Below are 26,719 nucleotides of genomic sequence, written 5' to 3'. Positions count from 1 at the left end.
CTCCACTTTAGGAAACAGAAAGCTAGTAAGTCTTCAGCAAAATATTTCGGTTAGCTCTGAAAAGGAGAAGGAAAAGCAGGAGAAAGACACCACAAATAAACCATCAGTGCGACAACTGTTTCTAAACTAATCTTAATATTCTGAACAGACTTCATCATATCAAGTTCATGTTTAGAGCGCTACTGAGATCTAAAGCCTTCAGAGAGTCCACAGAAAAACAAGCCATGCAATAATCATTTTTATGAATTCTAAATGTAAACTCACCTTCAGCTGGGCACGGGCAGTTTCACTATCAGCAAAATTTTTAAAAACATAGTCTGTGTATGTGTCTGTATCAAGTTCCACCCCCAAGTCATGCATCACTTTGAGGACCTCAAAGATACCTATCAAGGCAAAATTGGTAAGGCTAAGCATTTCAGAAAAATTAAAACTTGAGATTCACCATTTAAAAATAAATATTGCTTTTAAAAAAAAGGACTTGTCTCCTCAATTTCCCTCCTTGAAATTCCCATGCAAAATCCTGCATTTTTATTCTAAGTGCTAATAAAGTTCTTAACTGTAAGACTTAAAATACATTTACTAAACTTCCTGTTCTGCGCTGTACTATCAAAAACATGAAACTATAGTCCAGTTTGGAAATTGCTAGTCTACAAAGTTTTTTTCTAACCCAGTGAATATATGACAGCTATTCTTAGTCATGTTTGCAAAACATCTTTTAGAGCTAGATGTCAAAATGTCCGGATTATTAGGCATATAAAACAAATCTGAAATTTGCTGTAAAGTATGTAACCAAATTCAAGATACAGACGCATTCTTCAAAACGTAATACACTCTCAGCTTTGTTCCCAGTATCCGACCCTGATTAGCAAGGCAAGCTTTCAAAATTTGTCTCTAGATTTGTTTAAAACATACAACATTTTTGTAAGCAAACAGGTTGATTACTCCACCAACGCTCAGCTTCAAACTGGAAATACAGAGAAAGCCTGGAGTCTTCCAAGCCCCACTGAAGCTACATGATGACTTTTACAGGATTCAGATTAATTCACCCAACTAGATTGTATATTAGTACTGTAGATACGCATCTGAAGACAACATATACCAAATCTTAACTGTTCAGCAATTAGTGTACAGTTTTGGAGTGTATGTCACGCTTTTTAATTGCTCACACTTTTCTGATTCACAGAAACTTCTTATAGTAACCCTAGCTAGCAAACTCTGAACCCCTGTCAAAACAAATGCAGGTATTGCCATTTTTTGCTGGTCTAGAAATGATTTGTCAGTTGCTGCAGGACACCAGTACCAAACAGCATATGTTTTTTTCAACTTGTATTTCATACTTATTACTTTAAAAATGTGAAGTTTCCCAAAGTCCCTGTCTTTGCCCTGGAGTGCCACCTATGGAAAAGTGACACTTCCATGAATATTTTATGCAGTGCACTATGGTGCAAATAATCAAATGTGAATTCCCTTTGAGCACTTGAAAATACATGCAGGCAAGTCACACTAGATTAAAGTCGCATCATCTGTTCGAGTTTGCCTTAAACAAAACTCTGATTTTGGCCCAGAACCTGCAAAAATATGAATAAAGAATTAATTACAGTAAGTCTTTCTTGGTACCTTTCAAATTTTGACAGCTAGTTTCTATTTCACGTTTTCAACTTCCCAGAAAATATATTAAGACCTCTTATGATGAAACCGTTTCAAAAATCACTGTATCTGTATCAACAAAAAGTAGTTTGAAGATCAAGAACTAGATATCACAGTGAATAAGGCGTGGTAAACTCAGGAGATTTGAGTTCATATTTGCATCTAGAACATAGTAGAAGACAGGCTTGTTAAGCACCCCCATTCCCTAGCAAACATTTGTCACAAAAATATTACATGACCTCGCACAGTTCCTGAGCAGGAAAGTGCATCTATGAAGATTCGAACACCAGCACAACAGTGAGACGCAGATTAAGGAGGAATACCAGTAATAATACTGCACACAGCCAAATTAATCACAAACTTAAAAAACACTGTCACACATTCCTTCAATAATAAGATGGCTTATGTACAATTTTGGGGGGGAACAGAAGATTAACGAAAACCAACACAGAATCCTACCATTTTGCAGACATTTTCTACCTCACCAAGAGCAGAACTACTTTATTACTACATAAATATCTCCCACAATACAAAGTGATGAAACATTCATACTTCAGTCAAAATACTATATAATTGTCATATACATGTATGAAATAGGATTTGAGCATTATGTGTGTGGACTTATAGAAATTCTCTGCTCCTCATATTGGAAAATACACTAACATCTCTCCCTAAACCAAAGAACAGACTTAAAGAGAGACAAAAGTGCAGTCACGTTTATCCAGAACACTGGTTTCCCAAACTTTTTAGAGAACACACCCCCAATACATATACATTTATTTAGAAATTATATAAATGTACTGCTGTACTGCTGTATTATGCACATTATAAAACATACACAAAAATAGAAAATAAAAAAGGATGAAAATTATTTCTCTTATTTATTAACAGCCCACTCACACTCTAGTGGACTGCCTTGCACATCCCACTGGAGATCACTGATCCAGAAGACTGGGTGTGACTGAAACCCACAGTAAAGTCTTCCGTCACCTCCCTGCTTGATCAAGAACAGATTTTTGAGATCTTGGGCTGAGATATATAAGGACTGCATGAGATGAGTATCTAAAATCAAATAGATGAGTGGAAAGTGGACAGAAATAGGGAACAAAACACAGCCAAAATTCTGTTCTCCTTTTTGTCAATACTGGAAACTGCACTGGAACACTCCAACAGAAGAGATTCCAGTCTCAAATCACTATATCCAAGAACAAATACAAAAGAAGTGAATTACAATATGGTCACAATATTTCTATGGTAGAGCAGAGCAACTTCCTGCTTTTCAAGAATTGAAAAGCTACACTTGCATTTCAGTCCACCTTTCATTTCTTGAGTTTCTCACAGTAAGATGTGCCTTCTTCCTAAACCAGTCCCATCAGAACAGGAGGGATTTCTAAGGCAGTTACATACAGTTCTACACGTGCAAGGGCAGTAAAATTGGACTTTAAGCAGTTTTCTAGAGAAACAAAACAATAATACTTGGAAAGTGAGGTCGCATTCAGGAAAACAACATAATATTTAACATATTTTTGCTGTGCTGTTAATTTCAGATGCACTCAGAAAGTTCTTTGCCAAAAAAGTCTGTCTACAAAACAGTACTTCAAGCAGTCACTTTGTGAAGTCACCACTCTTATTCCTCTCTGGACTCAGACTCCTGTTTCCCTAAGTAAAAACTGAATTACCATTCACTAACCATGCTTTGTGCATATACAACAGTTTACTAGAAAACAGAAGTGAAATACACAACTGACTTCTAAAAACTGTCTTTAAAAACAACATGATTATATAAAGATGAGCCATAAAATATTCAGTAAGAAGTGTAAGTCAAACATTTCTACTTATTTATACTAGGCCTTCCTGGTTTTAGTGTATAATCTGACACAGAATGAATCTCGGTGCCAATAACAGTTTCAGACCCACCACACATCGATCTTTTAAACCCTGAAAGCACTTTCCATTCTTCAAAGCCTAACAGCATCTACTTAGATAAATACTATGGAAATAAGTAATTATCAACTTCTACAACAGATGCACATAAAAGCAAGAATGCCCCACCTGAAATTATTGCCTGTGTAAAATGACTGAAAATAGCTGTTCGCTGTTTCAGAGTGGTTAAGTTCTCTACGGTATATTTTAAAATGACCTTGCTTAATTTCATTCCTCTTAGCCACCACTTCACTGCTACTTTTCTTTCAAACTCAATTCCATAATAAAGAAGTTTGGGAACTTCCTTTGATATTCAGTGTCAGCCTTCGTTATAATAAACCTCAGATAAATGTCTAATTAAACGTTGCTACTAGTTATATAATTGTTTGGGTCACATTATACAGACTGATTCAGACATTTGTACCCTGCAGATGTAGACAGGTTGTTGCTTCTATTCTGTGTTCTTTAATGATTTAGTCCACTGTCTACATCCTATCAGGTTTTCAAAAGTTTTCCCTCAAAGTTCTTTTCCATTTTCAGCCTTACCTATACTGAGACACAAAATTACACACATTAGGCCAGGCATTACTATTTTCTAGGGAAAGGAATTATTACCTCTTTTTTGGTATGAGAGGTGATACTGTGTCTATCTGTACTTTTGTTCATGCAGCTCTATTATTTTTTGCTGCTAGAAAGCACCATTCTGTTTATTTACTATCTGCTGTCACCTTTAGGTTCTCATTGCAGCATTATTATTTGCTCTATTATTTCTATGAAACAGTTTCAGGGTGGGTGGGTTTTTTCCCCCCTATTTGCTTTCCTTCAAGTGTATTGGTTGTATTTTTAGATAGTGGATCTCATTTATTCATTTTTTTTATTATTAGATTTCAAAAAAATGAATGTGAGGTTACATATTGGAAAGAATAAGACAACTTGTACCACTGCAGCAAGAATAATTCCTTACCGCAGAAGAAATTGCTTCGATATCTTCTTATATATTTTAAGAATTGCAAAATCACTGACTTTTGTAGGTACACACAGAGCAGTAACACTCCCAACTTGACAACTCAGAGTCACAGACTAAGTACCAGGTTACAAAAACATGTCTGCAAATCCACAGTATTATCATGCAGCCATACAAAAGTTTATGCATTCAATGCCTTTGCAGATCAAAAAAGAAAGGCTCTCTAGAAAATGGCAAAGCAAGCCAGAATTCAATGTTCTTTCATCAGTTTTCTTCTCAATTTGCTTACATGACTTCCAGCAGGAACTACTAGCCAAAGTATACTTGATTTCTACATTAGGAGCCCAAATTAAGGCAACCTCCGATCTTGCCAAAGACCAAAAGAGATATAAAAACTTAAGTTTCTCTTCACAGTCAGATATTGCTTCAGTTTTGGGAGTTAAATCTAAATCTAAAAATACTTCCAATGTCTCTTGTAATTGTGTGAGGTGAAATTTTCCACGTAGTAACAGAAAGCATGTTTTTTCACTAGGCAGCATCCACACAGAGAAGTATGATACGGATTTCAATTTACTTCTTTTTGGCAACATTGTACTTCAAGTCACAAAAAACCCAACTAAAAGAACATTGCCAGACTTTTAAAATATCATAGAACTTTCAAATATTTGAAAACCTGGGAGAAGATAAACTTGGGAAGTAGTCTAGCAGGAACAGAGCCTAAGGAGTTAATAAAAACTGAATATTGTTTTCACAAAGGCTTTTTGAAAAAGACTTGAGACATTTTCATAGCCAGAAACAATTAGGGAATACTTGTTTCAGCATTTCTTCCAAACTGGAATGTGACTGTATATTTAAGATAAAATTGCGATATGAAGAGTCTGCTAAAAGCACTTTTTTTTTGTTTGTGCATTTTGTTTGTCACCCAGTGTCACACTAACAACTCTGCATCTCATTCTAAAGCACATTATACTGTGAGATAAGATGAAAAAGACAGTTTTTTGTTTCCCCAAGGGGGAAGTACTTCTGTTAAAAGCATCTTTTTACAATACCATTCTTTTTGAATTACCGATAACGCTAACCAAAGAATTAGATACTGTACTCTAAAATTTAATATTTGTTCAATTCTTATTCATATCCTGTAGACATCCCCATGTGTAACAGGGGAAAGTATGCTAAATGCTTAAACCTACTTAAGAATCCCAAAGATTGAGCATTTCTGTCCTTCAATCAGTATGCTGTCAGGTCAGGCTTGCACATTCAGCAATGTAAGTTCTCCTGCAGTTTTTATTATTGTAACAAAACTCATGTTTGGCATACCAGGTAGATAATATGAAGCTGGCTTCAAAAAGGCTTGGGTCTGCAGTCCCAGAGAGCTATCACAACATAACCTTACTTTTAAATTCTTCTCAGATTTCAGTTTCAAGAGTAAACTCTGTAAAAGGTAATCAGCAGCAAAAAGAACCAGCAGAAGGCAGAAAGAATGTGAAGAGTTCAAAAGATAATGAAACACACTCTCACGCCTGTCTGTGCAAAGGTTGACTACCTTTGTAGAACTGTACCACGATTAAGTAAGAAAGGAGGTCTTCAAAGGAGGTTTTAAAAAGTCTTTCTGAAGGAAAAATTGTTTGCAACAAAGCAAGACATGCAGAAAGCTCTTTATTTACTTTCAAGGGTCTGCTGAATCTCATAGCGACGTTTTAATAAGGATTTGTGTAGTAGGTTTGCAATAAAGGTAGAGGAGCATTTAAGAGATAACTAACCTTTAAGATTGTTCTCTTTCTGGAACCCAACTAGCAGCGGCCAGGAATAGTGAGGTCTGAGTGGCAAGCCTTCCTCTTTCATTATCTTCATCACATCAATGGCCAAAGCTGAAAACATTCACAAGATAATTAAACAGTGATCAAATACTTCAAAAAAGCATATGTAAAATAATTAAATAAGCAGAGTACCTGGTCTATTTGCCTCCAAAGCACAACGCAAAATAAATGGTAATGGTGCCGAGTGCATTTTTGCTTCTTTTAACTCACTACAGAATTGCTTCAGCTTGTTAACAGGCTGCAAAGAATTTAAAAAAATAATCTATTTCTCAATTTCTCAAACTGTTAAGAATGTCATATTCTTCTAATGCTTAGGAAATGGATATTACACATGCCAACCATGATTCCTTTGTGAATTTCACTTTACTGTGCAAATTGACATGAAATATTAAAATCCTTCTTTTATTCTTTAAGGACCATGCAAAAAAATCTACCATTTTCCATCTTCACAGTTGCGTTAAACTAAATAAATACACTGTTATTAATATATTAAGAAAAAAGTATCACTATTCTGCATACCATATCTCTATTTACACAATGCTGCAAGAAGAAGCTACCCTGGTCCATATTATCACGTGATAAATGATTCAAAGACTTCAAAATATGGAAACTTGTATCTTCGAAGCCATGAGTTATCAGAGTCAAACACAGGTTCATCACATCTAGCAATTGAAAAACAGAGAACAACAAAATTTAACAAGTGCATATAACTGTTTCCACATTAAACTACTAAAAGTAGTAAGAGCTAAGGAAGTAAATGCTTACAAGTGTCATTAGCATACTTTTAAACATGATTAACCAATCAAATCTGAAACTACCTTTTTCAGAATTATTTATATTTATCAATGGAATTCACCCTTCCCATTAGAAGACCATGCCAAAAACTACAGAAGCACGACCACTGGCACATGACAGAAGGATACTAAATAAGAGAAACTATTTCTAGACATGTCAAAAAAGAAAACATGGATGAAGCATAACTAACAGTTATCAATCAGATTATGCATACTGGGATCCAAAAGTGACTTTAACTGTAGACAAAGAAAACTAAACTCAGTGTTTAGTCTCTCTTTATGATATTCACAAAGAGCTGTCACAACAGGAACTACAAGAGTGTTGTCTGAAGAAGGGTCTCCATATTTACTGCTTTCGTATAAAAACTTAATGAATTTCAGACGTTAAAAAAATTGATTATTTTTTGTATGTAAATTATTAAAAATGGTTTATATTTAAAATTCGTAAAATGTGATCTAAAGCAGCACAAATTAATCCACAAACTAATGGCAAAAATATTATTCTCCATAAGTATTCAAGAGAGAAGTACAAAATTACCTATTTGGGGTAATGCTTTCCCTCGCCACCCTGATCAGCAAAGCACTGCTACAGTAACCAAGGACATACCTGGAATTAATTCCTTTTCAAATCTTATGCGTTCTTTAATATCTTCAATGTACTGAGGATATCCAGCCTTGGCAAGGCTAAAAATCACCTGCATCAAAATCCTATCCATATGGTACCCTTCAGTCTTCTCAACCTCTTCTAGAGTCTGTAAATCAGAATAAATTTAACTTTAATAAACTCTAAAGTGACTCAAAACAAGATACATTAAAATAATTAAGAAAAAAAAAGTACAAAAAGGCTGGATTTTTTTTACTTTTCTAAAACCATGGGTTTAGATACATGGAATGTGGTAGACAGAATACCCAAGATCTAAAAGAGGGACTCAAACACCTTTAGACTGTTAAAAAGAAAGGGACAGGTAATGCATACTTTCTAATATCTAATCATATATGAAAACACCAGAGGTATTCCCATGGTGAGATGACTTGCAAAAGAAATTACTTTGAAGAAGAGAGAATAATTAATCAAACTTGTTGTTAGTGTTTAGAAGAAGGTTGGTTGATGAAGGTCTGTTTAATTTCTAATTCACAGAACAATATTATGTTTCCCACATCCTCTTCCTTGATTTGGTCCTGTCCATCTGATACTACTTTTTAAATTCAAACCAATTTTCTTTTCTCAATTCTTTCCGAATATTTCCAAATACAAGTAAGAAGGAATACTTAGAACAAAAAAATCAGCTACACAAAGGGCTGTAAGGCAGCATTATCTTATCCACACTTCATGAATACCTAAATTGTTCCTATGAACTCTCAAAAAAAACCCCAAATAGTTTTACTGGAGAGATTCAATGGGAGCCAAAGAATGGCTCAATGGGAGCAGGATAATAAAGGATTACTTTATTTATTTTTATGAAGATATATATTTGCCTCTAAAAAAAGCCCCTGAATTATTAAATCACTCACTGGCAAACGTATCTTCTTAGAGTGAGAGGCAACTATCAAAAGACAAATATTTTTCATAAAGTATGAGACTGCTTTCAGTTAACCAGCTATTCAGATGCAAAAAAAAAAAAAAAAATTTAATTGCTGTAGAGTAGGAGGAAACAAATTATAAAACTCAGTATTATTCCTCCTGCATGGACAGAAAGCATTCCAAAGTTAAATTGAACGAAAGATCAAACAAGTTATTTTTAAACTCAAACTTGCAATACCTTTTTGATGCTATCAGCATCACCCTTTTCAGCATAAACATTCAGCAGTGATAAATAGGTGTCTGGACCTGGTTCAACACCGGCCATCCTCATCACTGGAAGGATATTTTCTGCACTCTTTATATCTCTAAAAGAATGCAAAAGAAAGACCTTCAGTAGATCTAATCATAATAATATTTATTGTGACTTCCATATTTACTCATTAAATTACTTAAAATCGGAAAACAAGGCTGCAAAAAGCATAGAGAAATTCATTTTAACTAAGTAATTCCTGAAAGGTGAAAGTGCAAATTTTTAAGTTATTATATTACCTAATATACTCTTTCAACTTTAACAGTTGAAAAAGTTCAAAATTAAGTGCAGCAAATTTCTTTTTCAAACAGCACAGAAGTACAGTAATTTATCTTGAAATTCAAGATTTTCAGACACAAGAAAAATCTACTTCCTTTGTTAAATAGCCCTTGTTTGCTTCAAAAATTAATAAAAAGACAATCTTCTATATATTATTATTCAAAACCATCACACTATTCTGCAGTACGTAATTCTTCCGTACAGTATGACATTATATTTTAGTAAAACTAAAAGAAAACAAAAGAAAAAAGGTATTAAACATTACCCTGATCTTGCATGACCTTTCACAAGGCTACTGAATACTGCCTCAGTGATTGGAAGATCTTTGTTCTTCATAAATCCAAGAATCTTACTGCAAAATAGAAGACAGTGAATGATCACATATTTTTTTCCTTTTTAAAGATAAACTTCCAAGTTATTGCTGCTCTGCTGGACAAGTACTGTACCATCAAACAAAACCAAATCCTGATGTCACTGAGCAATTACATTTGGAGATGCTGCATAATATCCTCATAATTTGGTCATTTTCATTTTTTCAGATGAATTGTATTTGTCACCAAAATATGCAGAGACGAGAGTGGGGCTGAGGTTTTTTATGTCCCTTTTAGTTATTTCTCATGCCCAGGAATCCCACTGTTGCAACTTTACCTTCCTAAAATTAAACTGACAGATATCCAGCAAGCCCTGCGTAATAATGACAACAACAAAAACCAGAATTACTACTATTTGCTCCTTAGCCCACTTTGTTCTCAGATGCCTTTCTCACTAGTCATTTTCTTACATAGGCAGTAAGCTTTCACAGCCTCACACTTTTTCATGCTGCCTGTAGAAATGACAAAACAAGTTATTTTCTGAGCAACTTGAATGCATTTTGAACATGCTGGCCTATCACTTATTTTTATTTTGCTTGTCCAAAAAGCTGTCTCTAAGAAACTGCTCTTCAGTGCTTGGTTTTGCTTTGCTCAGTTTGTAAGAATTACACTGTAATGAGTTTTAACATTAATGGTAGGGAATATGAGAACCAGATTTTGTGGAAATCCCTTTAAACATAAATGAAAAAGAATACCTCGCGCCTTCAATGTCACCCTCGTTGCAATAAGCAGCAATCAACCTTTGGTATGTAACCTACAGTAAACAGAAAGGCGAAGTTAATGATTTCCACCCAATAAATGGATACTATTAAGAATTAAGATATCCTAAAAGGGTACCTACTCGATTGGGCTGCACATTAGCTTCCTCCATTCTGGCCAAGAATTCCATCGGAGAAAATTTGTGCTCGTTCTGAAGGTAGACTTTAAGTAAAGCATTATAATGGCTTGTATCATACACAGCACCTAAGGAAATATTTCAACCACAGTCAGTGAATGTAGATTCTCTAAATTCAACATGATTTTATAGCTTTCTCAGGTTAATTAATTTCATATCAATTTTCTTCCATATGAACTTTATGTATAAACAGACTGCTTCCTTTTATCCACATTTGAAATATCAGATCTTTAACAGCACGTGTTTATAACAGGCTATAACATGAGCACAGTAACATCAATGCTCGTGTGCATGCTATTCCACAGTCTCTACAGCTGTATCTATTTTACAGATTCAGCAATATTACTATCAAGCAGCAGTTCACCTATGCAACATCCATAGAAAAATGACTAACTTCAAATAAAAAAATCATCTGATAAAATAGCTGCTAGCATCAGGAATACCCAGCTCAGACCCCAATGTAACATCTAAGAGAAAAGTAAAATACATTCTTACAATAATCAAAATCAAGCAAAAGCCCAATTTAAGCATCTTACAAAAAAAAAAATCTCCAGATATATTATTAACACCCCTAGATGTCAGTATAACTCCCAGAATGGGAAATAGGTCTCTCACCTGAATAATAAAACCTAGCGTTTATTCTGCTATGAGTATTTGCTGTTATAACATTCAAATACTATTAAAATACATTCAATCTTCTATTACAAAGTAACTAAAGCACTTCTTGCAAAAGGGGCTAACAAAACCAACCTACCCAGTTCTTTCATCTTGTCCCATATCATATGGGCTAGTTCTGTTCTTTCAGGTGACAATACCTCTGGTAAAAGACTACCGCAACTTCGCAACAAAAGCAAGGTCTGGTTACTTCCTGGACACCCTGCAAGCGGAACACAACCACGATTTGTTTTATAACTATGCATTTAATATTGGGAAAAAAAAATTTTGAGACTGACACACTGAAATATTTAAGGATTTTGTATAGAATAGAATCTTCTCCAATTTTTACTGAACAGGATACCCAAATGATTAAACAATGACACTATTATGCAGTATCATGAAAAAGATTCATGATAAAACTTGCTGTTTAGTACAACTATGAGCTCAGTCGAGCAGAAACTTTAAAAAGTACAACACAAAATATTAAATTCAGATGATTTAGTACTTCAAATTTCCCAGTCCAAGATCCATAAATTATTTCATCCTAACAAGGACATAACTTTCTGGCAGATTTCTAAAATGGCAAAATACTTCACACAAATTTCACACTATTCCAAAATTGGTATTCAGAGATATTCCGTAACTAAATTTCCATTTCCACTTCTGCCCATGCTCAATATAAATGAGATGATTTACATCTAGAGCATAGTGAAGGAAACTGTAAGAATGTCTACCTTCTCTGACTTCTGCGCTAGCCCCAGGATGTTAAAAAATAACTATTAACTCATCTGTCTTTGCTGGACTTCACTACTACTCCTGAGGCAAAGTAACACAGAGCTGCAAAATCTATCACAGATTACCCAATAAGATGGAGACAGCATATTTTTTTCAATCACATCTTTACATGCAAACCCAGCAATTTCTAATAAGATGGAGAGTTCCTTCAGAAAGCAGCACAGTGTAACAAAAAAAAAAACCCACGTTGTCTATCCCTTTCCTATCACGGAGAAAGGTATACTTCCGAAGTAATTTCATCTAACAGGGAGCAAGATAAATGTTCACGTAGAACATAAATGATTAAAAAAACCTGTCAGGTTTTCTATCTCCAACAGAGACATACATGCAGACTTGAAAGACTCAGACTTCCAAAATGACTTGAAGTCTAAAGCATCACTAATGCTTTGTAAGTTACTTTCAAATCATCACGCCAACACTGCAAAGTTGTGTACAGCCCAGCATAGAGGCAGGCGCTGTTGCCAGTAAAGATATCTCCAGCTGCTGCTGATAGCTCTAAGTGTCATTTTTAATTATACAGAGCTGTAGAAACAGCTACATAGCTATAGAATAACAGCAAAATAAAGCAAAACACCCTCAACAGCAGAAAGCTATATGCCGTCTAGAATTAGATCTTCAGGTACCAACAAGGACCAGCAAATCTAGGATACCACGTAACTATTGTAAACTACATTTCAAGAGTGCAATCTACAGCAGAAAAGTTATTCATACCAAGTAAATTCATCTAGGAAGAAACACAGGCAGTAGTGGGAAAAAACTAAGGAATAATGAGAAAAAAGTTAAAATATTGAGAGGGGGCAGGTACAAATTGCAGATGGGGATTTGAACTTCTGAAGACATAATGGAGTGGTGAGGCAAGTCGTACCTGACTAACTTTAAATCCCTGCACACAATTAGTTCATGCAATAAAAAAACATCTCCACTTTCACAGTGGCAGTGCTATACTAGTGACTGAGTACCTTGAAAATCAAAAGAAACAGGAAAATGTTTGGCAGTATGAGTATGGAAAGATGCAGGACAAGAGATCTACAGCAAGCACCTTTAGGCATGTTTTGTGTTATTAGAAAAGGAAAAACAATACAAACATAAGCAAATCTTTTTAAGAAATCGAGTAACTAACCTCCCCCCCCACTTTTGCTCAATTAGTTTTCAACATCATCTTTAAAAAAAGGACTGAATTTTTCATACGGAAATATTTGTCATTTATTTTAATAGCATTCTAGTTAAGTCCCTTGTAAAGTTCGTTTTCAAAATATACTTAACACCCAAAGGAAACCACTATAAGCAATTAATCTTTTTGTTAAGGTGACTTCCTAAAAACTGTGTAACTCATCCTAACTGGTACCAAACCTCATCAGCTGTGGTTTGCAAAAATTTAATATAGTCTGGCTATTTTTAGCCACTGGGGTACTGAATCTATCAGAATGAACAATGTCTCAGCTGTTGATTTTTGTTTTATTCAAAAAAAATAAAGCTTTCTTGTCCTGAAGAGCTGCAGCTACTGGGGAATGGTGAAACCTGGGGATCACCTCCACACTTCCCTGTATAGTTCCATTTTAAAACAAATGGGCTCTTAAGGACAGCATGGTTTATTGCAGATATTTAAAACATACTGTGTAAAACACAGACGTGATCCCTGTTCAGAGTTCACAGTACAGTTACGTGAGGAAGGTGTAACATTACCAGACAAAAAACCACAACACAATATGGTAAGACTTCTTAGAAGCACACTGAATTTTCACAAGACTTATAAATTTCCAAAGACATAAAAACCTGGAAAAGTAAACATGCACATTTAAGGCAAAATAACAACTCTAAAGCATTTAAAGTCTGTTCATCAATATATGCAGGAGATGAAACAACATCCAAACACAAAATATAAATCAGAACTCTTTCAATTAATTTCCTTGGTTTGATGAATTGTTATATTGCAGCTTTAAATACAGCTTTTATTTTGTTTTAATTGGAAGCAACTTACCTGTTTTGCACATTGCATGGAAGATTTTCAGTAGAAGGCTTTTAGGGATGCGGCCAGTTTTTCTGACAGAGTTATCCAGTTTATTTAATGCCCAGTCAAACTGCCAGGTCCGTCTGTTTTGAATTTCTGAAACTGGTTCTTCTTTAACACTTCCCTCCTGTTGAGGTGCAACTGTAAGGAATCTTATCTGGTACATAACATTTCTGCTCAAAGAAAAACAAACAAACAAAAAAACCTAAAGATTACACTTCTGTGAGTCATTTTGCAACTACGCTAGTCACACAAGTGTCAGAAAGGTAATGCATTTTATTTCTTGCTAATGAACAGTTTCTCAAAACATTCCATATTGATATAAACAAATCTAGGCAATTCATTTCAGTGACCTTGTACTTAAAAAGACATAGTCATGTATATTTTCTCACAGTGACAACTTTTTCTCTGGGATTTTCAGTTAGATTCACCTCATGAGTTAAATGGTTCAATATTGTTCCTGCCCCCCCCCAAAATTGTGAAGTCATCGAAGTGCTATAAAAGTCTATTGTTCCATTATAGATTCTCAGAAAAGCTCTCACATGCTTTTCAAAAATCATTCCAAGAACAGTCACAGACATCTCTTCCAGAAGACCGCAAATCAAGGCAGCAAATCACACCTTTCTTTTCAATTAAAATACAGAAACTAATGCAGATGCCAGTGTTTCAGACAAGTGTATCAAACAGCTTAAAGAACAACGGGATCATTCCCCATTCTTCAGAATTTACATTAATAAACACAAAGCGGTTATCCTGTGCTGTAAATCAAACATCAACACTGGATTTATTTAAATATTTAATTTTCTCAAAGTAGGACAATAAACAAAATGAGAAAGTGTTCTTATTTCTAGCAAAACAATAAGAGCTTGCCCATTTACTTAAAAAAATGAGCACACTGATGTACGTAAGAATATGAACACGGTATTTGTACCATAGTGGAACTGTGAATAGCCTGTGCAGGACAAATTATCATTACACATGAGTTCTTTTGGAAGTCTGTTCTCAACTGTCCTTACAACTGCGTAAAATAAACCAGACCATCCCGCTCCAGAATCCTACACAAAGGAAGTAACACATGCTGGATGGCAAAAATAAGATTCAGCCCTGAAATTGCCCTCCCTTGTCTCTGGCTCTCTAGCCAGCTCTTCTGAAGCTGTGAAAACAGTTTAGTAGAAGATCTGTTTGATTTTTAAGGCACTAAAAAAAAAAATCCTTCAGTAATGAGGAACATCACTACCATTTGGCACTTTTTCAAGCAAGCAAATTTCACACCGCCCTATCTCCTTGAGTTTCCTACTGAAGAACTTTCCATCAGCCAGCAAATTATCTGCAATTTATCTGGCTATGGAAAGGACAAGGAAGAAAGAACTGGAGAAGGGAAAAAAGACTGCCAAAAAGGAAAGATCCCCTCTTTCAGCCTCACTTCTATCTCCCTCTAGATGGAAGTTCCCACTGAATCCTTTGGGCTAGCTCTCATTTTATTCAGATCCCCCTGTGAGCTTATTTAACTCACTCACCTGGCACAATACCAATTCAGCTACTTCTACAGAAAACCAATTACTGTTCCATCAGGTTAGAGTGGAAACAGTTCACAATGTCCAAAAACCACCAGAATGAACCAGAAAAAAAAAAAAAAGGAGTAGAAATAGGTGGTTAAAATCAGAAGAACTAGGATGAAAAAGAAGAAAAACACCACTTTTGGGGGCAAGCAGCTTGCCCGATTAACACTATCAAAGGGTTTTTTTGCTCCTAGTAATACCGACTCTCACTAGAAGTATTTCCAAGGGTGTCACTTTCCCTGATTCTTTCCTTCCTTCCTTTTCCTATCCTCCTTCTACTTCATATAACCAGAGCCAAGGTACTTCCCTTAGAGTAATCTAGTAGTACAAGGTAAGAATAACAGGAAAATACTAAATTCTTAAGTCCTCTTGGATGTAACAACTAAATGAGATGTCTACAACTTAGACAAACTAATTTTTCTATAAAAATCTGCAATTGTTTAATAGTATTTTGCAAATTACTGAATTGTATCCTATGCCACAAAGCACACTAGTAACCATAAACTGATATCTGTAATTCAGTCCTGCACTGTTTTAAGAACGCCATCTTTGTAAGATTCTCCATGTGTCTAAAGTCACAGACATTTTAAAGCACTTGCACAGCTCCATCAGACTAAGTATGAAGACAAAACCAGCATACGCATGTTCAAAATACACAGGTTAACAGCACAAAACAACTCTAAAGTTTCACCTGTAACTGAGCTCTCCCTGCTTAGCATTCAGCATGATGCTGTTTAGAATATTACACTACACCAGCTGCTACATGTGCACACCGCAAAGTATTATACTCTGATACGAAGTATTATTATGCACCAACTTAACTTTCTGAAAGATCAGCAGAAGTGGGCATTTCTATTTACTCATCCCAACACCACCACCACCACCACCACCCCCCCCCCGATATTACGAAAAATGGTACTGGTGGTTCTGCTAATTTATACTGATTAAAGACATTTTAAAGAATGGCAACATGGGAGTCTGAGTTTTAGTTTTAGACAGACAGGGGAAAACAGTATGAGAGTACAACCTGAGGAACTCTTAAGCTTGCACTGGCATCCACCTAAATTACCATTATCAATCTGAAATATAACATCTAGCATAAGACTGAAGTATACCTTATCATCTTATCGTCTGTAGGCTTTCAATATTTGAATAAATTACACTTTTAGCATTATTTAAGGCACTATGTAATGTTAAACCAATCCCACGGTGTGGCTTCAAAAGCTGGATGAAGCTGCAGGCATCTACTGTCTTGAATGTGGCTCTTAGCACTACGAATCAACTAAGATCACAAAACTTAGGAGAAAATAAAAAAAAAAAAGCTAAGCTTTACTTTAAAAGATGAAAGACTGAGCAGACCACAAAGAGTGTTTCCAAAAAAATGCAAATTTTAACAAATTAAGTGACACAGTACCAGGTATGATTTCAGGCAATCAAGTGAAGGGCAGAAGAATGCAGATGACATACTGAAAATTGATACTACTGGCACAATTCCTCCATGAAACAGAAAAAGAAGCTAACAAAATGAAGCAGCTATCCATGCACCAGGAATCTTCAACAACCTCATGTGATTCTTCTTTAATTTTTAGAAGTTGAGAAAGAACACACAATTAAGGGGAATAAAAAAAAAAAAGGATAAAAAAAATCAGGAAAGCCATGTTAATCCTTTCAGTCAGGAAGTCACATAAAAAGGCAGTAAGGCAGGCTTCTAAATATAAGAAAGATGATTTTACAAAATACACATACCTCTTAAAAAGGAAAAAAATTACAGCTCATGCACTGTTTAGCTTTCAAAGACTGTTAATTGCAAACATACTAGGTAAATTTTAACCATTTTACCATGACTAAACTTTAACAAGGAGATAGGGGTGTAGATGAGGCTAGGGAAGAAGGAGCTAACTAATTTCTAGAAACATTAAGATATGTCACATTTAAGACACATTAATGGACCTTACTGAATCTCCAGTCCTTTGGAATTACCTTCAAAAATTCATTAAAGTTTTGGGAAACACAAAAGCGTAATCAATAAAATATACGGACTGATGTACAGGCTTTTGGCACCATGTTATCTGACAATCTCATAAGCAAGGAGATACAATGTGTTTTAGTTATAAAAATATGACTGCAGTAAATGTATACATATATAAAATTAAAATGTGCTGATCAGGGTTTGTTGCAAAATTGGAAATATATTTTGTGGGATTCTAAATTAAGCTATCTCCTGACCCAAATGACCCACCTCTATTCAACAATGTCATTAACAATTTTGATGACAGAAGAGTTAATAAACTTATACAATTTGTAGGTGACACCATAATGGTGGAAAACTCTTAGGAGAACCTCAGACTTCAGAGTCATCTTGATTACTTGATGTACTGGTCTGAAGTCAACAAAAAGGAAATTCAGTATGGACCAAAGGAAGTTGCACATTTTGGACAAAAACCAAACGCAGAAATGTAAGATGGTGTACAACTGGCCAGGCAACAGTACAACCAATAAAGTACTGAAAACGAGCCACGGCTAAACATGAAACATCACACAGCAAAAAAGAAAACTTCAATTCTTCAACTCCTAACAAAAGCAACATAGATAAAACACAGAGAGAATTATTCTGCTTGTCATAGTGTGTTTACTTACAATAAACGAGTTTAAAAGACTCAAAAGACTTATCTATCCCATCCCACTCTCCAAGCAGAGAAGAAACTGTACCTAATCCATCAGGCATAACACTAGTAATATTAATTGTTGTAATATTAATTGTAATGAAATACTAGAACAGGATACTTTGATAGTTAAACTTTTTCATTTGGAAGCTTATAAAATAAGATTAGGAAAGGGAAAAGAAATATTTACCACACATGACCTGGGCAATGCTGATCCTGCCTCAGTGCTACATGTTAGGTTATATAGTCTTACGATATAACCATATTTTTTCAATTATTTTAATTAACTCTTTTCAGAATTAAATGCTATGCTACACAGCAAAATGCATGATTCTTCTCCAATGGCTGCAAACAGTGCCACGTATTTACTTTCATCAATTACCTTTAAATGGCATTTTAAGATTTTCTCCAAGTGAAACACTATATTTACAAGCACGTGAAGCTGCACAGTAAACTTCAGATCTGTTCGAAGTAACAATTTGATTCTTCCCCAACATATGCAATTTCTCTTTACTATGCTTCAGAACTGTGTTTCTTTGTTCCTACCCAGTGAAGCTCAAAAGGATATACTAAGCCCTAAAAAGCAAACTCTCTCCTACTCCCACAATGACAAGATTTGAAGCAGACCTCCAATATTTGAGCCTTGACATAATTGTACCTTTACCCCATTTTCAGCTTTGTCTCTACAACTGTGAGGATTAAAACTGTAGACCCTGAGTACACAGGAAAGGTTAACCAAGTATACATTCGTACTCCCAACACACAATCACCCACTATTTCACAGTAACTTTTCACCTCCAATTTAGCTTACAACATTTGTAAAGTAGTTGAAGATAAATTTGTAAAACACTTGCGCAGAGATGAAGTGTGCTTGGGGAAATATATACCAAGTCAATTAGTAAAATTCTTCTATGTTTGCAAAGGTTTAGTGAGACTACCAGTACCGTCCTAACGTACTTACACATTTTCCATATTTCTAGAGGAGACTAAAGGCAGCACCTTCAATTTCCTAAGGGAATACATCTTATACACCAGCCTGAGTAAAAAACAGTCCTACCTTTCCCAAAACTCAAAAAGTAGGTGCTTCCAGTGCTTTCCCTGGCAGCAGCAAAAAGCTTACTTTCTATAAAACCTGACCAAATCCAAACATCCAAAAAACGAATTACAAAGCCACCATTCAGATATTTGCCTCCCTTTATCAGAGCCACAATAAGGTAGTCATTATGCTTTTTCTAAGGAAAGTACGGAATATTATTTCTTTCTAAATTAAATAAGCGAAAGGTGATGAAATAGTTTTCAAAAGACAAGCCATGCTCAAAGTAGAATAATGGTAAACTTGTAAGAGTTAAAATTCATTACTGTACACAAAAGCACTACAGATGTAACATTAGTTAAAATTACTAAATATAAGACTAAATATACCACCTGAGATCCCAGCATGATTTGCATGACTGCCAAAAAGTATTTCCCCTGACTTAGCTACGGTCACCTACTAAAAAAGACCATAATGTTCAGGCCATTGTATTCTTTTTTCAATGAGGTATGGTAGGATCCTACAAGAGACAAAATTTTATGTTTTTTCACGTAGACTCAGAAGTCTCAAGTTTCACGGAGAATATCTAAGAACTTTGCCTAAGTGATTCACAAGAAGCAAAGCAGAAAGACTTTGCTTTGTGCTATTTCTTAGAAAGTCTCTAGACATTTTATGTCCATCAATAAAACACATATATCAACTACAACAGTGCAGCTTGTAGAAGTTTACTACGGCACAGTGTTGCTTCAGTACTACCAAAAGCAAGTCTACTGAATGCCTCCTCTGCATTTAAAGCCCACTAATTCTATCATTTTGCTAAGGTAAAGTAATTAAGCACTGAATTCTATATTTTTGTCCACTGGTAATGGATTGCTGAGTATGACAGTGAATAGCCAAAAGCAACTTGTTTGCAGCTAATTTAAAAAAAAAAAAAACAAAACACACAACCAGAACCTGTACCACACATCAAATCATGAACCATTTTGGTTTTTAACTTATGGCTTACCCAAAGCCCAAATAAAATCTACCCAGACCTGAAACAAGATTCTTTAAAAGGGTCTTCTCCCTCCCATCTCATCAACATGATTCAATCTTGTACAAACGCACAACGTACCAAAAGTTGACAGTCTTCACAAAGACAACTTGAAAAGCATTGCATGTGGTACCCTCTTACCAACTTCACCAGCAATCACTCCTCTGAACAGAACACAGATCTTGCAAAAAGCAGGAGGTTTCACTACAGCACAGTTTGCTGTCTGGGGAGATGCTCTTTGCTCCGCAGCCCCAAAAACCAGCACTTAAATGCACAGACGAGAATCTCAAACTGAAGAAGCGATAGCAAGGCCAAAGATGCCTCGGGAGACTTGCATGTAGAGATTCCACTTGATTTTCCTCCTCAGCTATACTTCTATGATCTATGTCTTAGGAGCCTAATTGTTCTCCTTTTCTCTGAGGACAGATCATCGACTTCCACATGAGTATCGTAGCACTTGCACATCTACAAGTGCAGTTCAGCAACATATCTGCATTGATCTAATACCACACAGGCATCTCGCGTAGTTCCCTCTTCTCCTTTTGCCAGGGATGCCACCCTTCCAGAGTTCATCAGATCCTTAACTGATCCAATAAAACCTGTTGATCTGTCAGAAAACTTCTTCCTTGCCGTCTACCAAATGAAATGAAACAAGTAATAGGTCCAAGGAGCACCTTGATTTAGAGCAGGACAAGCTGGCCCACAATGGGAGGGTGGTCCATGTGGGAAGAATAGAGCCAATACCCTTCCTCCCAACACTAACCTTCCCACAGAAGCAAACTGTAACATCAAACCATAATATAATCACCCAGAGTATGTAGAATAAGGTGTCCAAATGATATTCTGACGCTACTTCAAAATCTACTCTGAACACTTGTCATTTGAGAGTTTTGTTACAGTATTCTTGACAGTCAGCTACTAGCAGGAAATTTAAGCATCTCTTCCATTAGCGAAGTTTCTATGAACAAAGCTCCAGTAAATAATTTGCACCACATAAATCAACACAGTGCTAAAGTTTGCTTTGTAGATCTGAAATTGGTTGTACTGGTCTGTCATAGCTGGCTTATCTTGTTATAGTTGCACGGCATGAAAGTGATGACATATAGCTCAGTATATGTCACATTTCATACTAAAGGTAGAAAAGTGAAATAGTAAATTTGCCTTAGATCTGATCTGAGGCTTTTGCTATGAAACGTTCCTCAACCACCCAAAGCAATCAGACCTCCATCTACTGTGCTAAACCATTTTCAGAAAGTTTAGTGAGAACCACTCCCACTGTATATTCCATTGGCTCAACTATGGTGTGACAACATGCAGCGGAGAAACAGGAACCATCGGTCATTGCAGGGAGACCACCTTAATCTAGAATACCCACTCTGTCCAACTGTGGTCAAAGTCATCACTCCACCACAGATGCAGATGCACGTCAGAGTACTGACACACAATTTAAAGCCTTATTTGCATGAAGAGCTGCTTCGCTGTCCAGTGCATATCATACTGGTTCTGAGCAGAAAAGCAACATATCACAGAATGGTAGGGGTTGGAAGGGACCCTGAGAGTCTCTAAAATTACACAGGAATAACAAATAGTTCAACCACCATTTGTGTGTTGTACAGTTTGGCAACGGTAGGTAGGACTTTCCCAGAAAAATCAAAGCAATATGATGCTTTGATAAAATCTCTGGTGGAATGTGAATGGTTACTGTTTCGTATCTCCAAAAAAATGAAAATATTTGTAACTTCTCTGTAACCATTGTAGTGAAAGTCTCAAACCTGCCTCTGAACTGAGTGTTCAATGCTAAAGCAACTGTATCAAACACATATAAACATATAGTCATTTACCCAGTTGTCTTGCGAAATGCTGGATTACTCCTCTTTACTTATTTACTCTTTAAATTGTGGGGGGTTTTCCCCCCATTCCAATTACAACTTCATCAATATTCTCTGCATCTTACTCTTGAAATACCATCTCAAAACCAGAACAGCGAGTAGAAGCAAGTCTAAATGTTGTCCAAATGCCATTCCAGTTCTTCAAAAGTGGTTCATTTCCAGAAATTAAGGCTTAAGTAGGAAAAAAAAACAACAATGGATAGTTACTGAAGGTAAAAAAATGAAATAAGATTATATGCCTGTATGTGCAATTTCAGTTCATAAATGTTACCTTTGCTCTACACTTTGGTCCTAGAGCATCACTTGTCCAGCACTCATGCACTAGGATACCTAAACACATAGTAAAGTGACAGTAAGGCAAAGATTTTAGATGAAAAATTGTCTTGGGAATTAAATTACTGGACAGAAAGAATGCACAAATTTAGGTGTGCTGCTCAGTCTCACTCCAATATAACTCACTTTAGACTGAAACCTGAAAGCTATGAAGTAAATACCACTGCTGTTTCCTGTAAACATGTTCTCTATCTACCAAGCACCTTTCTCATGTAGTTAACAAAATCTAGCCCAAGAACAAAAGACTTTTCAGCATGATCACGAAAGTATCCCACACATGACCCCATTTATACTTGAAAATATAGAAGAGTATAATTTGGTGCAAGAAAAAAGTATTGGGGGGCAGAAGGGGGGGAGAGGGGAAGGGAGGAATGACAACCAAAAAACCAAAACTCAGCTGTTAGAGCCAAATTATCATTGCATAAAGTACTTTCCAAGTTCTTTCCAGAAACGCAGTTCTAGAAAAAAAGCGCTTAGTCCTTCATCACGTAATACATGAATTTCAGTCAATATTACTTCTTGCAACAAACTAATCTAGGAAATTAAGCTTCCAGTTGAGGAAAATAAAAATCAGCTGAATTACCACAAAGTAGAAAAGTTTATTCATGATTTGCAGCTAACTCAGCATGTGGTTCTGTTGCCAACCATACAGCAGATGTCTTCCCAGTTCCTGGTCCTTCCTGCACAGGTTTCCTCCAACCTTCACATCAATTTTAGCATTTAACAATGTTACACTTCAACTACTAAAATCGGCAGAATACTATATTCTTTTTGAGGCAAGATTTCAGTCAGGCTACCGAATAAAATCAGCCCACCATAGGTTTGATAAGCACTAAAGCTACTGCAGGTAACAACTTCCTTATTTCAGTGGTGACATTTCCTTCCAGGAGTTCTCTATTGCTGACTCTCTGTTCCTGTCCCTTCTCCTGAGGCAGCTCTGGAACTCACCAAGTCTCCCACTGAACAAATATATCTACCTAGCATGGCAGAAATCCATTCTGGTTTTCTACCAGGAACCAAGTTACACTGACTTAGAGGGACCACCAGAGCTACAACGAGGCACAAGTAAGACAGGACACAAGAACTTTCTCCCTTTGGCGGCACCAAGCTGTTATTTCAGCTCATAAAACTCAGTGTGCATGTTTAATACTTTTGAAGTCTCAAATTTTATGCAAAAATTTGTCTATAGCATCATTTGAGCATTTAATAAGAGATTACTTTCAAGCTCAGTCACTAATACTAATTAAAGCTACATGCTGATACTTTTTTTCAGATAATAATGGTGTGTTCCCATACTCAGAGCTAACGGCAACATTAGCTGCTGATGGAACAGTCTGTAAGGTGACACTTGCACCCACCAGAAGCGTCATACCCCCTTCCCACCCACCCACACTGGAGCCTCACTAGGTTTTGTGAACACTGGAAGAAACACAGCCATCATTCATAGCCTTGGAGGAAACGGATATAAACTGCTACTTAGCCAGGCATGGATATTTACAATTATTTGCAATTATCTTAATTGTTTCATTTTATACATGTTTTTAGTTAACTGTGATTATAATCACAACAAGTCATTTGACATAAATGAAAGCTAAGCACCTCAACTCATTCCCAGCCCTCTAAGACTTAGAAACTGGACATGGTGGAAACCAAAAATCTAACCCCATCAAGGCTCAGAAGTCATAAACAAACCTTTCTCTCATTCGCAGGCAGCCTAAGAACTTGTTGACTATGAAGTAAACCCTAACGGTAAAGAAGTTTGCACAAGCCTTCATGTAACCGTTAACAGCATACTCGCTATATGAAATATGGAAATAAAATAGCAAGCTCTTGGGCATAGCTATCACCTGCGCGAGGTGCTTCCTTCTTCGGACAAGTAACGAAGGGAAAAAACATGGAAGCAACTAGCTTGGCTATAAAACAGAATGCTAACTTCACCCTTGTGGTTTATGAAAAAAACAAAGCTGAAATGCCTGTGTTTCCTACCAACACGGGCTCTGGCGTGCTTGTTCGTGTATTGAGGGCTGAGCCTTCTGCACGCCTACATCCAAGAGAAACGTGCTCAGGACACAAAACCATCCCAGCTGCGGAGCTGCGGTGCACCAGCACCGGAGAGAATGCTTAGCTCCCCCAACACTAGCGCTTTCTTTATTAGAAGCAGAAAAAAACAACGAAAAACACACTGGTGTTCAGGAAGGGCTGCAGCTGCACCGACGGTTCCTGTGGGGCACCGACCGCGCATTCGTGCGGCCGGACCCGCGGCAGGCACCCACACGGTTCCCCACCGTGCCCCCGCCACGGAAGAGAGGGAACCGCCATGCTCCTCCCGGTAACGGGCACGGCGCAGCAGCCCAGGCCCCGACCGCGCGGTTCTCCGCAGCCAGACACTGCTCGTCTCCGCCCGGTCGCTCCCCTCCTCCTCTTCCCCCCGGCCACCGCAGCTCCCTCCGCAGTGGAGGGCCCCCCGCTCCTCACGGCGAGCGCTTGGGCCCAGCCAGACGCCGCGGCGGCAGGCGCGGGCCGCCCTCGCCGTCTCAGCCGGCGGGAAGCGGGGCTCCCCCGCGGCCTTCGACCCCGCGCTACCCCAGCGGCCCACACGCCGGGCCGGGGGGCTCCCGCCGGCAGCCCCGGGGGGGTATGGGGGGGCGGCGGAGCGGGGTCCAACGGCGGCGGGGCCGCAGCGGGCGGCCCGGCCGGCGGCGTCCTTGGCCACGAGGACCGCCGCCTCAGCCGCCCCCGCCGGCACGCGCCGGGCAGCCCCTCGGCGCGGGCTCTCACCTGGCGGGGGCCGGCGCGCGGGAGGGGGGGGCGGCGGCGGCGCGCGGGCGGAGGAGGGGCAGGAGGCGCGGGCAGAGCGCCCGCAGGCGCCTGGCGGAGCTCAGGAGCGCGGCCATGACCGCGGCGCGCGCCGGACGCGGAGGAGCACGTGAGCCAGGCGCCGCGCTACTGCGCACGCGCGCCGGGAGAGAAGGGGGCGAGGGTTGCGGTGGTCACCGCCTCCGCCGGCCTGCGTGACGGGAGGAACCATTCCCCGCAGGGGGGGGCCGCCGGCGCCGCTCTCGGAATGGGCCCGCTCAGGCACCGGCGCCCTTCTAATTCCCACCCCGCGGCGCTGATGCGGCGTTCCGCGCAAGGTCGGCGGCGCAGCGCCAACCCCGGGCTGGGCGGAGCGGCAGCCAACCCGGAGTCGCCGGAGCGGAAGGTGGTGGGCAGGGTGCCGTTAGCTGGGTGGGGGGGGGAGGCGGAAGGGAGCAGCGGGAAGGGCGGCTGGGCCTGGTCGGCGGTGAGGGAGAGTCCGCCTCGGCCTGCCCGCGGGCCGTCTGTGCGCGCTGTTGGGGCGGCGAGGGCCGCCGCGGGGACTCAGGCCGCGGCCTCGTCCCCCGCCTCCCTCCCCCCTGGGCCCAGGGTGGGAGCGAGGGGCGGAGGGGAGAGCCGTGATCGAAACACTTTCTGACATTGAATCCCTGCCCGAGCTTGGCTGTGGTTGCCGGGGTGCTGCCTGCCGTGGTGTGTCGTTTCGGCGTGCAAGCGAAAGCTGGGTCCCATGAGATGAAATACGGGATTAGATAGGTGCTGCCGGGTTCAGTGTGTTTCCTTGCAAAACCCGTGGGGTAATATTTGCCGTGGATTACAGATGGTTGCTCCGGGGGGCGGACTGTTAGTCAAAAGAGATGATTTTTGTCGATTTAAGTACAATCAGTTGTTTCCTATTACACTTTACTGTGTTAGGAACACCCATCTTTGTTATTTATGAGAAAGACCTGGATACTCAACACTTCTCATCGTCAAGCCTTAAGGCATGAGCTGCAGCCAGTAAGATAGTATTTGTGATGTTGCTGTTTATCACGGCTTCTGCTGTATCTCAGTGTTACGTTATTGCGCAGAATACAGAGTTCAGTCTTAATAAGGAAGACCAAGATAAATTTTTTAACCCAAGTCCAAACCTAGTAGTGTTCATGCTTATTATTAGGCTGGCTTAGGTATATGCTTACCAAACTGCGTTATGAAGTAGAGTCCCTGGGAGCCCGCCCTAAAAACACAATACGAAAATGTCTACAATGCTTACAGTGAGGACCACTGGTGATAAAACATATGACTGGAAGAGTGAAGGAAAATAATGAGATGACATGGGTTGGCATCATAGTAAGTTCTTGTTGCTAGGACTTCAATGCTACTGAATCAGTAAAGAACAGTTTTGAGAAGTGTTTTGAAGAAGAACAATGGGAT

The 26,719-nt window shown here is 38.3% G+C and overlaps 1 protein-coding gene across 1 annotated transcript in view; it reads right to left on the bottom strand.

Moving 5' to 3' along the window:
• LRPPRC (leucine rich pentatricopeptide repeat containing) overlaps positions 1 to 25,392 on the bottom strand; it is a 101,690-nt gene extending 76,298 nt beyond the window's left edge. The window contains exons 1-12 of the mRNA XM_075412879.1: positions 25,271 to 25,392; positions 13,953 to 14,155; positions 11,277 to 11,399; positions 10,469 to 10,590; positions 10,323 to 10,381; positions 9,522 to 9,608; positions 8,906 to 9,032; positions 7,753 to 7,897; positions 6,871 to 7,013; positions 6,484 to 6,589; positions 6,295 to 6,402; positions 265 to 383 (exon numbers count right to left, since the gene is read on the bottom strand). Of these exons, the coding sequence (XP_075268994.1) occupies positions 265 to 383; positions 6,295 to 6,402; positions 6,484 to 6,589; positions 6,871 to 7,013; positions 7,753 to 7,897; positions 8,906 to 9,032; positions 9,522 to 9,608; positions 10,323 to 10,381; positions 10,469 to 10,590; positions 11,277 to 11,399; positions 13,953 to 14,155; positions 25,271 to 25,386 (1,458 nt within the window). The 5' untranslated portion in view covers positions 25,387 to 25,392. The remainder of the gene's footprint in view (positions 1 to 264; positions 384 to 6,294; positions 6,403 to 6,483; positions 6,590 to 6,870; positions 7,014 to 7,752; positions 7,898 to 8,905; positions 9,033 to 9,521; positions 9,609 to 10,322; positions 10,382 to 10,468; positions 10,591 to 11,276; positions 11,400 to 13,952; positions 14,156 to 25,270) is intronic.
• Positions 25,393 to 26,719: the final 1,327 nt, after the last annotated feature.

Source organism: Opisthocomus hoazin, chromosome 2 (genome assembly GCF_030867145.1).
Source record: "Opisthocomus hoazin isolate bOpiHoa1 chromosome 2, bOpiHoa1.hap1, whole genome shotgun sequence".
NCBI classification, from domain to species: domain Eukaryota; kingdom Metazoa; phylum Chordata; class Aves; order Opisthocomiformes; family Opisthocomidae; genus Opisthocomus; species Opisthocomus hoazin.
This window is presented reverse-complemented; position numbering and strand designations above follow the sequence as displayed.